The sequence below is a fragment of the Hyalella azteca genome, unplaced genomic scaffold (genome assembly GCF_000764305.2).
Source record: "Hyalella azteca isolate HAZT.00-mixed unplaced genomic scaffold, Hazt_2.0.2 contig3998, whole genome shotgun sequence".
Taxonomy (NCBI): Eukaryota; Metazoa; Arthropoda; class Malacostraca; order Amphipoda; family Hyalellidae; genus Hyalella; species Hyalella azteca.
In genome coordinates this window covers 88,272-101,243 of record NW_025934225.1, presented here as the reverse complement: position 1 = coordinate 101,243, position 12,972 = coordinate 88,272, and the positions used below count along the sequence as shown (strand labels likewise).

At 42.8% G+C, this 12,972-nt stretch overlaps 1 protein-coding gene across 1 annotated transcript in view; it reads left to right on the top strand.

Annotated features, from left to right (window-relative positions):
- The window catches only part of LOC108679013 (autotransporter adhesin SadA-like), a 52,215-nt gene that overhangs the window by 23,545 nt on the left and 15,698 nt on the right, over positions 1 to 12,972 (top strand). The window contains exon 2 of the mRNA XM_047879854.1: positions 2,961 to 3,253. Within this exon, the coding sequence (XP_047735810.1) occupies positions 2,961 to 3,253 (293 nt within the window). The remainder of the gene's footprint in view (positions 1 to 2,960; positions 3,254 to 12,972) is intronic.

The following is a 12,972-nucleotide window of genomic DNA, read 5'->3' as shown; positions in this document are numbered from 1 at the left end:
AAGCAGGAGTGGGGAAGCAGGAGTGGGGAAGCAGGAGTGGGGAAGTAGGAGTGGGTAAGCAGGAGTGGGGAAGCAGGAGTGGGGAAGCAGGAGTGGGGAAGTAGGAGTGGGTAAGCAGGAGTGGGGAAGAAGGAGTGGGGAAGCAGAAGTGGGGAAGTAGGAGTGGGTAAGCAGGAGTGGGGAAGAAGGAGTGGGTAAGCAGGAGTGGGGAAGAAGGAGTGGGGAAGAAGGAGTGGGGAATATTACACCTGCTTTGAGATGATAAACCAGCTTGGGGAGGCGCATCAGCTGCTGTGATGCAATTGCACCAGCTGGTCGACATGGAACAGGTGAGAGGATGAGACATGCTTAGTAACCTGCCACTGAATGAATTCATAAGATACCATATGCTGTGTTATGGCATATATGGAATGACTAGTAACCGTGCACTGAAATAATTCATAAGATACCATATGCTCTGTTATGGCACATATGGGAATGACATCTGCTGTGCAGGGATGGCACTTAAGTTTTATGAAACAAGTAAAATGAAATTCGACCTTGAACTTGGGAGCTTGGGGCTACCATTGCAGTGGCAGCAGCTGTAATCAGAGCAGCAGTGCTGGCAGCAGCTGTAATCAGAGCAGCAGTGCTGGCAGCAGCTGTAATCAGAGCAGCTGCGTAATGTCCAAGGCATGGAGGCAATGCTCGGCCCCGGCCCAAGAGGGGTAAGGTAATACGGGTATCTGTCAAGTTCACCCTTGTGACTTCCAAGAGACAACTGGATAAGTTTCTGAAGAAGATCCCGGATTGTCCAGTAATGGGAAACTACCTTCAGCAAGTGACAAGCAACAGCATCTTGCATCAGCTGGCCCAAAGGAGGGCAAATAGACGGAACACGTCCAACGTTATATCCGGGACCAGAGGACGGGGTGACCTGCCTAGCGACGACTCGGAGACGGAGGACGACGAAGGCGGCGCATCAGCTTGACTGTGGACTACGAAGTCCTAAACTCATCATAAGGTCATAAGTTCATAAGGTCGTACATGAGACTTGCTTATCCGGGGTGACTACAGCTGCGCAGCAGCTTGACGGTCAGAGGAAGCTTCTTGCCGTGTATACAATATTATCTCTATAAATACATTATAAGCTTATGCTAAACTTTTTAAAATATATGTTAAACCTTAATTATTATTCATTCAGTCAAATGACTTTTTGAATAACTTTCTCGTCTGGGTTCATGGGGTGACAACGAACAGTTCAAACAAACAGTGAAAATATATTTTAGATTCTATATGTGATAAGAAATGGACTTCTGAGAACATTATTTCGAACCTGCATTGTTATGTTATGGCGAATATTTTTGATTCTACGTTGCGCATGACACTGCAGTGACATGACACAATGAAAATAGCTGCAGTATTTTGCCATCGAAGAATAACTAAAAACAAAATAAAAAAATGTACGGGTATAAGACGAGATTTGTGAGGTGCTATTCGAAGGATGGATATTTTTTTTTATTTCGCTGAACGATTATCTTGTATTTGTAATTATGATAAGCCTAATAAATAAGAAGTGATTGTTTTATTTTATAGGCCTTAATTTGCGTTGTGGTCGGTGCATTTAGATTTTAGGTCCTGTCAATATGCCTAAACTCAAATTAGATCAGAACTGAGATCTGACCAAGCCATTCGGACCAGCTTGTATTTTGATGAATATTGCACAGTACGTCACAATATTAAATTTTTTGTATAAATAATTTAGATCAGTTAGGTTGATGGGAAATAGAATTTTGTCTAAAATAACTTGGAAGTTATATCTTGTCCAAAAGTAGAATTTAGAAGAACTATTGTGACTGCTACCTCTTATAGATGCGGTATTTTTTAGGAAGTTTTGCTATAATTACGTTTTGGAAGTAGTGATATGTAACCCAGTAATATGTTTTGAAGTGGCATATTAAATCTGTAAGTCATGCTTGACTAACATCTGCCAGCAGCAGCTCTTTCGTTTCATGCTCGACATTTTATCAGGCAGCTAACGTCCTCGTGATATGGTTAATATATTTATGAGAATAATTCTTAATAATATAATATTTTGTTCAATTGCACTTCAATATATCCTGTTTTTTTTTTTTAAACAAGATGTGTCAGAAAAACGCATGTTTTTTACCAGAACATTGTTCGTGCGTAAATAAAATCTACTTGTTATTACGTAATGTTATTATAATCCATACTGGACGCAAAGAACCTAACGCTATCTTAGTGCGCTTCTCTATAGCCTTTTTGTTCCATATCGAGCATACAGCTCTGCAAAGCGTCATGCTGAATACAAGTATTCCTACTTCGAGGAGACCACTACTTCTTATGCGTGTCAAGTTCTCTGCACGGCAGGAAAGTGGCACATAATTATTGTCATTATAGAGCGTTATTATAGGTTGTGCATGAGATCAATAGCGGATTGATTCCTACGAAAGAGAATACTCAACTAAAGGGTGATGCATTAATTAATGAATCTCATTAATTGTCACTTAACATATAATATAAATACAGTTTCGGTTTGATAGTACCACATAGAGTAGCAACATTTCAGTAGCAATCAATTCTTCTCAGTTTTTATCATGCACATCTGCTCTGTCTCACTCAGCTGTAACGTAACCGCGAGGACGCGTCAGAATGACGACCCCATATATAAGTGCTGTTACATTCGTTATTTTTCTCCAGGGCGTCCGTAATCTACGCGAACATTTAGGAGTTTTAGGCCGCATTTGAGGCGCATTTCCCGCCCAATAGGTGGCGTAGGCGCGGCTTAGTCCTAAGCTGAAGCTATCGCCAGACTAAGCCCGACAATCTTCATTTTCTCGCCACATGCACAAACCCTTTGCTGGTGATGCCGATGTGGCTGCTATAATGCTGCAGATGTGGCTGCTAACGCTGCAGATGTCGCTGCTATAACGCTACAGATGTGGCTGCAAATGCTGCAGATGTCGCTGCTATAACGCTGCAGATGTGGCTGCTAATACTGCAGATGTGGCTGCTAATGCTGCAGACGTAGCTGCTAACGCTGCAGACATGGCTGCTAACGCTGCAGATGTGGCTGCTAATACTGCAGATGTGGCTGCTAATGCTGCAGATGTGGCTGCTAATGCTGCAGACGTGGCTGCTAACGCTGCAGACGTGGCTGCTAACGCTGCAGATGTGGCTGCTGGTGACGTTACAGCTGCTGGTGATGCTACAGCTGCAGATGTGGCTGCTATTGCTGCAGATGTGGCTGCTGGTGATGTTACAGCTGCAGATGTGTCTACTAGTGCATGTTCTACCGTCGATGCGGCCGCTCTCTTGCTAGTTTTCGACATTAATCTCAATCAATTAAATACACAACAATCACGCGACAATGTCGACCTTTGCAATCAGCAAACAATTCAGTCACTGACAATCACCTCACAATGCAGACATCGGCAATCACCTCACAATGCAGTCGCCGGCAATCACCTCACAATGCAGTCGCCGGCAATCACCTCCCAATGCAGTCGCCGGCAATCACCTCACAATGCAGTCGCCGGCAATCACCTCACAATGCAGGCACCGGCAATCACCTCACAATGCAGGCCTTGGCAATCACCTCACAATGCAGGCACCGGCAATCACCTCACAATGCAGGCACCGGCAATCACCTCACAATCACTGCACACAACGGGCTGACAACGACGCCGCGGAGGGAAACTCAAACATTTTCTCGTCAAAAAAGACGCTTCGAGTGACAAGTCTCGACGCTGCGGCGCTGATATATTGCCTCCCACGGGGACAAAATACGAAAATTCTTCTACGATTTCTGATTAAAGTCGCCACTGAGAGATTTGTTCAGGGCTTCGGGAGTTCGAGTGAGTGAGTAACTCAAGAGTTCGGGAGATCGAAGAGAGTTCGCTGCATACGCGCAGCTTTCGATCGCGTCACATGAATGGAAGTGTGGAAACTTAACTAGATCGAGAAATGTGCCTGATTGTGGAGAAAAATTTGGTAATTTACCCTCTCATGTGTCTTGTTGTACCAAACTTGAGAAGAAGGATCAAATGGGTGGAAGTGTTGATGCACAAAATAAAGTAATACAGTTGTCAATTAAATGCCAATCATCATGTGCTCAGGCTTCCCTACAAATGCTTGTCGCGAGGCAATAATTATTGTTTAATAAGCCTAAAGAGCTTATTGAGCAACGTAAACGGAACGTTCATGTTAAACTCATACAACTTACATAAGTTATAGCACAGGAAAGAGTACCTCAAAAAAGCTACGATACATACTCAATTCTCTAATCGTTAAAATAAATATTTTTGGAATGTAACGCAGTGTCAACTGTATACATTTTTCTTCATACATGTGTTCGATATCGGGCAACATGTCTCCTCCATATGACGTTCTGAGGCAGCTCGAAATAATATCGCGGGTATTTTCGTCAACACAATATAGTTTTTACTATCATACTTAACGTTGAAACTCGGCTAATTTTCAGAATTCATTAAAAATGCCTACATGAATATGAATGATGGTTTGCGTCGGTATTGAGTCATTTCATCTTACATGAAAAGCGTATAAAATTTACTGCTTGCTTGTGACAAGAAAGGACCTCGCGTCGGTGATCCTGAGATCCTTGGCTCGCCGGACCCGCTGTCCCGCGAGACCGGCTCGTAACGAGCGCATTTTTGCACGAGAGGGGCGCGTGAAAGGCTTGAGCTGCGCAACAGGCGAACGCAGGCAAATGCGAGCAAATGGGCAGAGTGTGAGCAACAAATGAGCAACAGGCGAGCAAATTTTACGGACTTTAAAATCCTGAGGTTGTGCTCAGTGTTGTGGGGCTTAGGTTTTTTTATTTCATCGCTGGAATTTAATTGACGAGAGCGCAGTAAACTCACTTAACAAACAAGATTCATTCCCTGATAAAAATTCATTCTATTTTTTTATGAGATTTAGGGCGATTTTGAAAACGTCTTTCATGGACGTAAGTATTGAAAAGCTCGTTTAATCGGAACATAAAGAGCGTGATGAGTGCTGCGGATGACTATCAAACCTTCCATCGATATTTTGACAAAATTTAATAAACCTTTAGGAATATTTCATTTTTCCGTTGTATCACATCGCCAAGTTAGTCTCGTCACAATAAGAATCGCAGAGAAATTAAAGTGTGAGCCTGGTTTCTGTTTCCGGCGATGGTTTGTCTGCGGCAGGCAGTTCGGCAAAATTCGGCCAAATTGGCATTAATTCATTTTGGTTTTGGCGCGCCTGTGTCTCCCCCACAGCTCCGCCGCCTCACCTCTTTGCCCATTAGAATATATTTGCAGATAAAATTTCTAGCGCGAGATGAGTCCCCGTTCCAATTCCATTCTTTGGCCGCATAATTGAATTCCAAAGGAAACATATCATTAAAAATGAGCGCCGCCAGAGATCAATACCACTTGCGTCTTGGCGCTGCCTGATCAGGGCTGTGTGATGCGATCAGGGTTAGGGGTAGAAGGCGGTGCGAACAAGGTTATAGGGGTTAAAAGGTAGTATGTTCAGGGTTGAAGGGGTTAAAAGGTAGTATGTTCAGGGTTGAAGGGGTTAAAAAGCACCATGGTCGGGGTTAAAGGGGGAAAAGGCGGTATAGGTCAAGGTTTGAGGGGTAAATGGCGGTATGGTCAGGGTTATAAGGGTTAAAAGGTGGTATGGTCAGGGTTATTGGGGTTAAAAGGTAGTATGTTCAGGGTTATAGGGGTTAAAAGGTAGTATGTTCAGGGTTGAAGGGGTTAAAAGGCACCATGGTCAGGGTTAAAGGGGGAAAAGGCGGTATAGGTCAAGGTTTGAGGGGCTGGTGGCGGTATGGTCAAGGTTAGAGGAGTAAAAGGTCGGGGTTAGAGGGGTAAAAGGCGGTATGGTCAGGGTGGGTTTGAGAGTAGAAAATGGGTATAGTCAGAGTTACATGGGTAAAAGACAGTATGAACTGTAGACTGTATAATCAGTAAGACAGTAAAGACAACATAATCAGGGATATATGGTTAGAAGACATATTGGCAGTGTGGGTTAGAGGGTAAGAAGCGGTATGGTCGGGATTTTGAGTATCTGGAGGGCAATATCAACAAAGTAATGTTAAAGATGGCTTGATTAGAGTCAGAAGGGTTATGTTTATGGGCATAATTTTGAAATCATCATTAGGATTTTTCAAGAATAGGTTTAGGGACTGTAGGCATGGTGTGATATAAGAAATGGTAAATCTTAATTCAGTTAAAATTAACATTCAGAGCACATGTACTGAACGAAGCTTTGTTACGAACTCATAGCCGTCAAGGGAAAGGATCAAACTTTAGTAAAATGGATAAGCTCACAACACAAGGAAATTTTAAAAAATTTTAGGCAATATAGACCAACAGAAGGGAATAACGTACGATAAAATTTGACGAAAATCCCGAGTCAAACAAGCAGAATGAAAGTCAGCGGCAGTAAAACGAATATCTCGTTAAAAATAAAATCAAGAACAACGGTGGTGGTAAAACACAATAGTTATTTACGATACTTACGGTGCTACTTCGGTGCCACTTTAATCGTAGTGACTCGTCGTGTCCGCAAGAGCTTGCGTTCACTCAGCACTCCTGGTTTGCCACAGCTCTGCCGCAAGTCTCAGCGATGTCGGGGCACTTAGAAAAGCAAGCAGAGGCTGCGTTGGAGAAAGTATACAATTTCTATGTGTGACTTTAAACAGAAAAAGATATACAAAGCTGCCAGAGCAAAGACTAAAGCCCTGCATGTATAAACTGGTGGATCAATTTGAGCGAACAGCTGTAACTGGTGTCGTTAAAAACCCGGCAGTAGGTGTGTTACAGTAGGAGGAAAAATTAACTGAAATTGAAGTATATAAAGCCGCCGTGGCAGTTGCACTCATTCTTTTAACAATAGCTGCTGTCGTTGTTTAAATGCTGTGTGTTTAACTACTTATCTTCGACAACAACAGCTGCGTCTACAGCTGCTTATATAGTTTCAGCAGCTGCAACAGGCCAGGCTTGTTGGTCGTAATTAAAAGCAACGCCTCCAATAACGACGTCCGTGGAGCTACGCGCAAAAATGAAGACGTTAACGCCACGTGTGACAGCGCCGCGACTGCAGATCTCTTCTGCAAAACTTTCTTTTGCTGCTCGTAAGTCCGACCTTATGATTGCAGTGGTTTTAACTTCTACGATTGCTGATTCCCTTTATAATCTTCAATGGGATAGACTATGATGGTAATTGTTGAGCTCTGTTGATTCAAAAATTGATAATTAAAAAGTTATTGAGTGCATTGCATATACAATTTTCATTAGATAATTTTTTTTATCATGCCCAGGAATAGTCCAAAATGTTCATGCTGGTGCTTTTCCCGTTTTATTTTAGCCCTTTGTCCGTGCATGATTTCCATACTAACGTATGAGCGCCTGCAACTTTTTATCGTCTGTCAAGGATGTTATGGGAAGGTGAGGAGCTGCGATGGTCGCCGGGGGTCGACCACTAAGTGGAGACATCAGAAAAAGTGGCCAGAAAACCATGTGCAGGTGGCAGGCAAGTGTCACTCATTCCAGAGATTATTTGTTCTGTCACGCCACACGCTTGGGAACGAAACGTGCACTCGATCCTGTCTCCTGACCTCCACGCTCATTTCACTCCTCGTGTGTGCCAAATGTTGTACGTGTTTGGCTGACCCCTCAACCTCTGCTCTATCAACATTAACTTATATATTCTTCACCTTATGATGGTTGTTAGGCATCATGCGTGCTATTAAACTTTTTTTCAACTCAATGCTACAATTTTTAATCCCTGTGCATGTCATGGAGAGAAAACGCATGAAAATTGAACAATCAACAAGAAGTGGAAAAATTGTATGCGTGAGGCGATATTATGTTATGTGAATGCAAGAACGAATTTTAATGATAAGTTTCGCCAGAATAATATTTGTTAAAATTTGTTAATTTAACATTATCGATTTAAATCCGTGCATAATACTTGTTACGCTTGTGCCTAGTGTCCTTCTTCGCTGCAAACAAAAATGGAAATCCCTGAGGATTAATTTATTTACTTTGTAATGAAGCACGCATTTCTTGTGATTGCTGCTCAGAATGATTCTTTGATAGCGAATGATGAACGTTACGTGCTGTCGTGGAAACATATGATTTCATATTGCTACTGTTTGCGTATCTACATATTTATTACATATTTACGTATGCACTGTAAATATATCATACATATTTACAGTGAAGTCTATTTTTTTTGGTACGGCATTGATGATGTGCTCAAGTTTGCGCATCGTATGTACAAAATATTATTGTGCACAAACAGTTTCATTTCGATTTCCTTCGTTCCATCCTCTCACTATTTCCCCACATCATCCTTCCTCTCATCTCTGAACGTCTCACTCGCCCTTCGTCTCACCCGACGACGCCTGCTCCCCGAGCTTATTTAGCGGCGACGACGAACGCTTAATTAAAAAGATAGTGACTTATGGCAAACGTTACGCAGCGAGTGTGCGATATATAAGCTTGATTTTCCCCGGACCTTTTTTGACCGTTAACTCGTCCTTCTGATTTACTGGCTGTATTGAGAGACACTTTTTCTGTCCTAGTCAAGGGACGCAGAGTGAGCGAGTAGGGGAGGAGGCTGGGGTCGAGACAACAATAAAATCTCAGATTTGGTGGACGTGTTTTTTTTTAGTGGCAGCTACCGGGGATCGATGCAGTGAACGAATTTCTAATCGCCCGCGTCAAGGAAGAAACTGAGATGGATGAGTCATTAGGTCTGGCGAGGCAGATCTTTACTGGCAGTTTGCAACATCCGCAGCTTGCAACAGCCGCTGATTGCAATATCCGCTGCTTGCAACAGCCTCTGCTTGCAACATATGAAGTTGAAGGCAGCATGAGAAACTGGGTAGATTTAACATCAGCAGCTTACAACATTTCGGCTTGAAACGTCGGCAACTTGCTACTTCTGTAGCCTGCAGCAAGCGCAGTCTGACGTAGCAAGTGAAACTGTAGGAACTAAAAATAAATAAGTAGCAACATGCAACAAATTTCAATAAAAGATATAAACTAAATAAACGATATTCGCTCGTCTGAACCGACAAGATATTTTTCTTATTTTCTGTTCATACGCCAAATTTGCAATTATGAAAAATTGTTAAAAAAATAAGTAAAATTTCAACTTTAATTTCAAGGTCAGAAAGAAGTCCGTTAATTACTCGTTTAGAATTAATTGACTTTAGAAATGAATAGAAGCTGACGTTTATTCCCGACAAATTTCATCAGCCAAAGAAAAATAGTCGGCATGATTTTCTCGTCCGTATTACTCGCGAATTGAAACAAGAAATTTATTTGGATTCTCCTACTCTATCCTAATGATATAATGAAAAATGAAATTCATTGAAACTTATTTTTATATAAATTTATATCGAATATCGACTATTTAAATTTAATAATTTTTTACATTTTTTAACGAAGTTGAATTTGATTATGGAGTGCCGGATAGTCGTTTTCTTCACCTCTCCCCCTGCTCCATCACCCATCACTCCCCACCCCGCCTCCCTCTCCGGCGCCGCCCGTAAATCTCGACCAGGACACGCGACTTGTGTTGTGGTGTGTGATGAGCCGCAGCTGCAACACGGAAGCCGCAGATGCAACACGGCAGCTGTAATTGCAGCTGTAACATTTCAGCCATAGTTGTAAAACCTGCTTTGAATCTTTCAAGTGTTGCAATGACGGAAAAAATCTTCCCGTGCTTGCAGCAACTCGTACACAACTGCTGCAGGGAAGGAAACGTAAGCTCAATCATAAGGTTGGCCCACTAAGCAGTTAATATGAGTGTAGCTTGGAGAAAATGGATGACGATTTTATTATAAACGCAATGCAAGTCGGGTAAGAAATTAGCGCAACTTTGCTTCATGAAAAATTCAAACATATTGCATCCACGATCATTTGATGAATGAAAAAGCAATGCAAATGCTCGTCTCTATGTCCATTAGAATGTCCATTATAATGGCTGCAGCTGGGTATGCATGGAGCCCATTATGCACTGCGCTCCAGTTGCTGGTGACTGCTTCACTACTGCAATAATGCACTGAAGCGGCAGTAACGGCAGCAGTGGCGGCTACTGAAGTACCGCAATAATTGTTGCAATGTTGAAGCAATGCAGCAATACAGCGATGATGCACTCAAGCGGCAGCAACAACGGCTGCAATAACGCGCGTGGTGGTCTTCGCGCCGGTGGCTTGCCTCGTAAATCTTTGCGCTTCAGTTGCTTTTGACGAGAGTTGCGAGTGCGGCGGTGGAACTGCGCAGGCGGTGGAGGAAGGCACGCTCGCCTGTACGACGCGGTGCAGGCGACGCAGGGATCCAAGGCAGGCTCGCCTGCACGACGCGGTGCAGGCGACGCAGGGATCCAAGGCAGGCTCGCCTGCACGACGCGGTGCAGGCGATGCAAGGATCCGAGGCAGGCTCGCCTGTAGGCCTTGCTGACGGCCGGACGCGGTGCAGGCGCTGAAGGAAGGCAACGCTGGTTCGCCTGCGGACAGCACAGGATCCCAATTTATTGGATGGCGCAGTTGGAAAGAAGGCACGGAGATAATTTTATCCGATAATTTATTTGTTTGGAGTGCATGCAACAAATCATTCGGTAGATCAGGATTTTCGTAACAGGAATGGGACCCTTAATTGTTTTTTTGGCATTTAATTAAATGCATTGGTATACATATTGATAACTTATCATTGGCCAAGAACAACACTTGCAATATTTGTATGGGCAAACAATAAACTGCAAAAAGAGCTTTTACCGCCGGAACTGAGAGGCGTTGGAGCGTGTGCTTCTGTTCCGCTGGGCCAGTTCAGACCGTGCACAAAAACCTGCACAGAAAACACATCACGTAGTTTGCGAAAATGCTATTGGTACTAGATATTATTAAAAATAATGGTTTAAATTAAAGAAACTAAAATTTTACAGATACTTTATTGAATGCGATTTATTCTTGGGAACCCTGAAGGAAGTTACCCGTTGTTACTCATGTCACTTGACTGGTGAATAGCACGCATGTTCCCCCGCTGTTGGTGCAGCCAGAGGGTGAAACTTTATTCCGAACTCTCACTCTATTTTTACAATTGCAAAGTTTTACTGCGAAGTTCGGAGAATGATAGTAAGATAAAAAGTGATAAAATGAATGGCTCTATATATGAAATAAAATAACAAGCTTAGAGACAATATTTGTATAAATGGACAATAATTATTGCAAAAAGCCGAATTATAAAAGATAAATTAGAAGAGAAAATCGATAACATCACAGTTATATTGACTTTAATATACTTCGGACTCAGCTGATCGGACTTTTTCAGGTATTCATCACTTGTTTCGTTTTGAGACCTATTCCTATTCATCACTTGTTTAGTTTTTTACCTATTCTGGTCATTTTTCAGTTTATTTTGTTTATAAATTAAAAACGGATCAATCCAACGGCATGAAAAGATAGTTAAATATAATGTAGATTACGCGTAGACTTTCTCACACCGCAACGGGCCTGGCGCTATTGCATCTGTTGCAATCATTTATAATGTGGGAGTTTATATTGTATTTATGACAATATATACTTAGCAAGCAACGCCACCGCATTCATTACAATCAATTCTAGTCGCAATTTGCAGCTACAATGTATTTATTACAGTATATATTAAGCATACCATTGTATTTATTACATTCAATAATAGCCTCATCGTTTAGCGCAGTTTTATCAACAGCCATCGAAGCTAGCCGTATCATCCATCATTTATCGACCCTCGTCTAATCTTACGAATGTAGTTTAATGAGCGCAAAACATCCCGCCAAAAAGAACTGGTCTGGGCCTCCAGTAAGAGATTTACGGCGGTAACTTGGCTAGCAAAAGTCTTGCATTGGGCAAATCAAAGCAGTTGTTACTCCGAATCACGGCCCTATACATCACTGTGGGGTCGGCGCTCCCTTCTTGCCCCCTGCCTAGGAACCTCCGCAGGCTTAATTACTTGAGTTTTACGGAACTAATGCCCTCCTGAGCAACTCCTGCAGCCGTTGCTGCTCCTTAACTGCTGCAAAAATATCCTTAAAACGGCCTAAGGTCCACGGCAACGGCTGCTGCATAGCAGTGCTGCTCGTGCTGCACATGTGCGTGTTGTTGCACATGCTGCATACGCTGTTGGAAAAGCAGCTTTATTTAACTGAAAAAAACATGCTTTATTAAACTGAAATATCTGGATTTGTTTTGTGTAGTCAAATTAAAAAACTAAATTTTGCGTTGTTGGGAGGAAATCCGGAGAATTGGAGGAGAGGAGAGGAGAAACGTGGCGCTGAAACCAGGGGTTTCCCTAGCATCCACGATACGCTACGTTTTATTTGTCCTGTGTTCCGAATAATTTAATCATGAGGCTGTAATCATGAATAAACTTCCGCTGTACCAATTTGTGCCCAATTGTATTGCTCTGCTTTGTGAATAAAGTTATTGAGCCAAAAACGCTTGCCAGTGCCATTCATAAATCCATAGTAACGTTTCAATAGTTAAACACCGGAGTCATAATGATGCTACCTCAAGCACGTATCGGGAGATTATGTATCGGGTGCATATTTTTAGTTACCATGTAAGGTAACTTGTTATGAAAGGAATGGGCAATCAGCTGCAGAGGACGGGCCACGATATGTCACTTTTTGGGAGTCCTGAAATCGAACTGAGCATCCCACGTCTAACTGCAGTTGACCGATTCACGCCAAGTCCTTTGCTTCGCCCAGTCCTCTTCCTCACTCCCTTCTCCCACAATATTCTAGCACTCCCTTCATCTACACTCTCCTCCTCAAACGCCCTCCAATCACTCTTCCCACACACTCCACTCCCCCACACTCCACTCCCACACACTACATTCCCCCACATTCCCTCCCTAACACTCCCTCCCCCATACTCCCCTCCCCCACACTTCACTCCCCCATACTCCCTCCCCTATATTC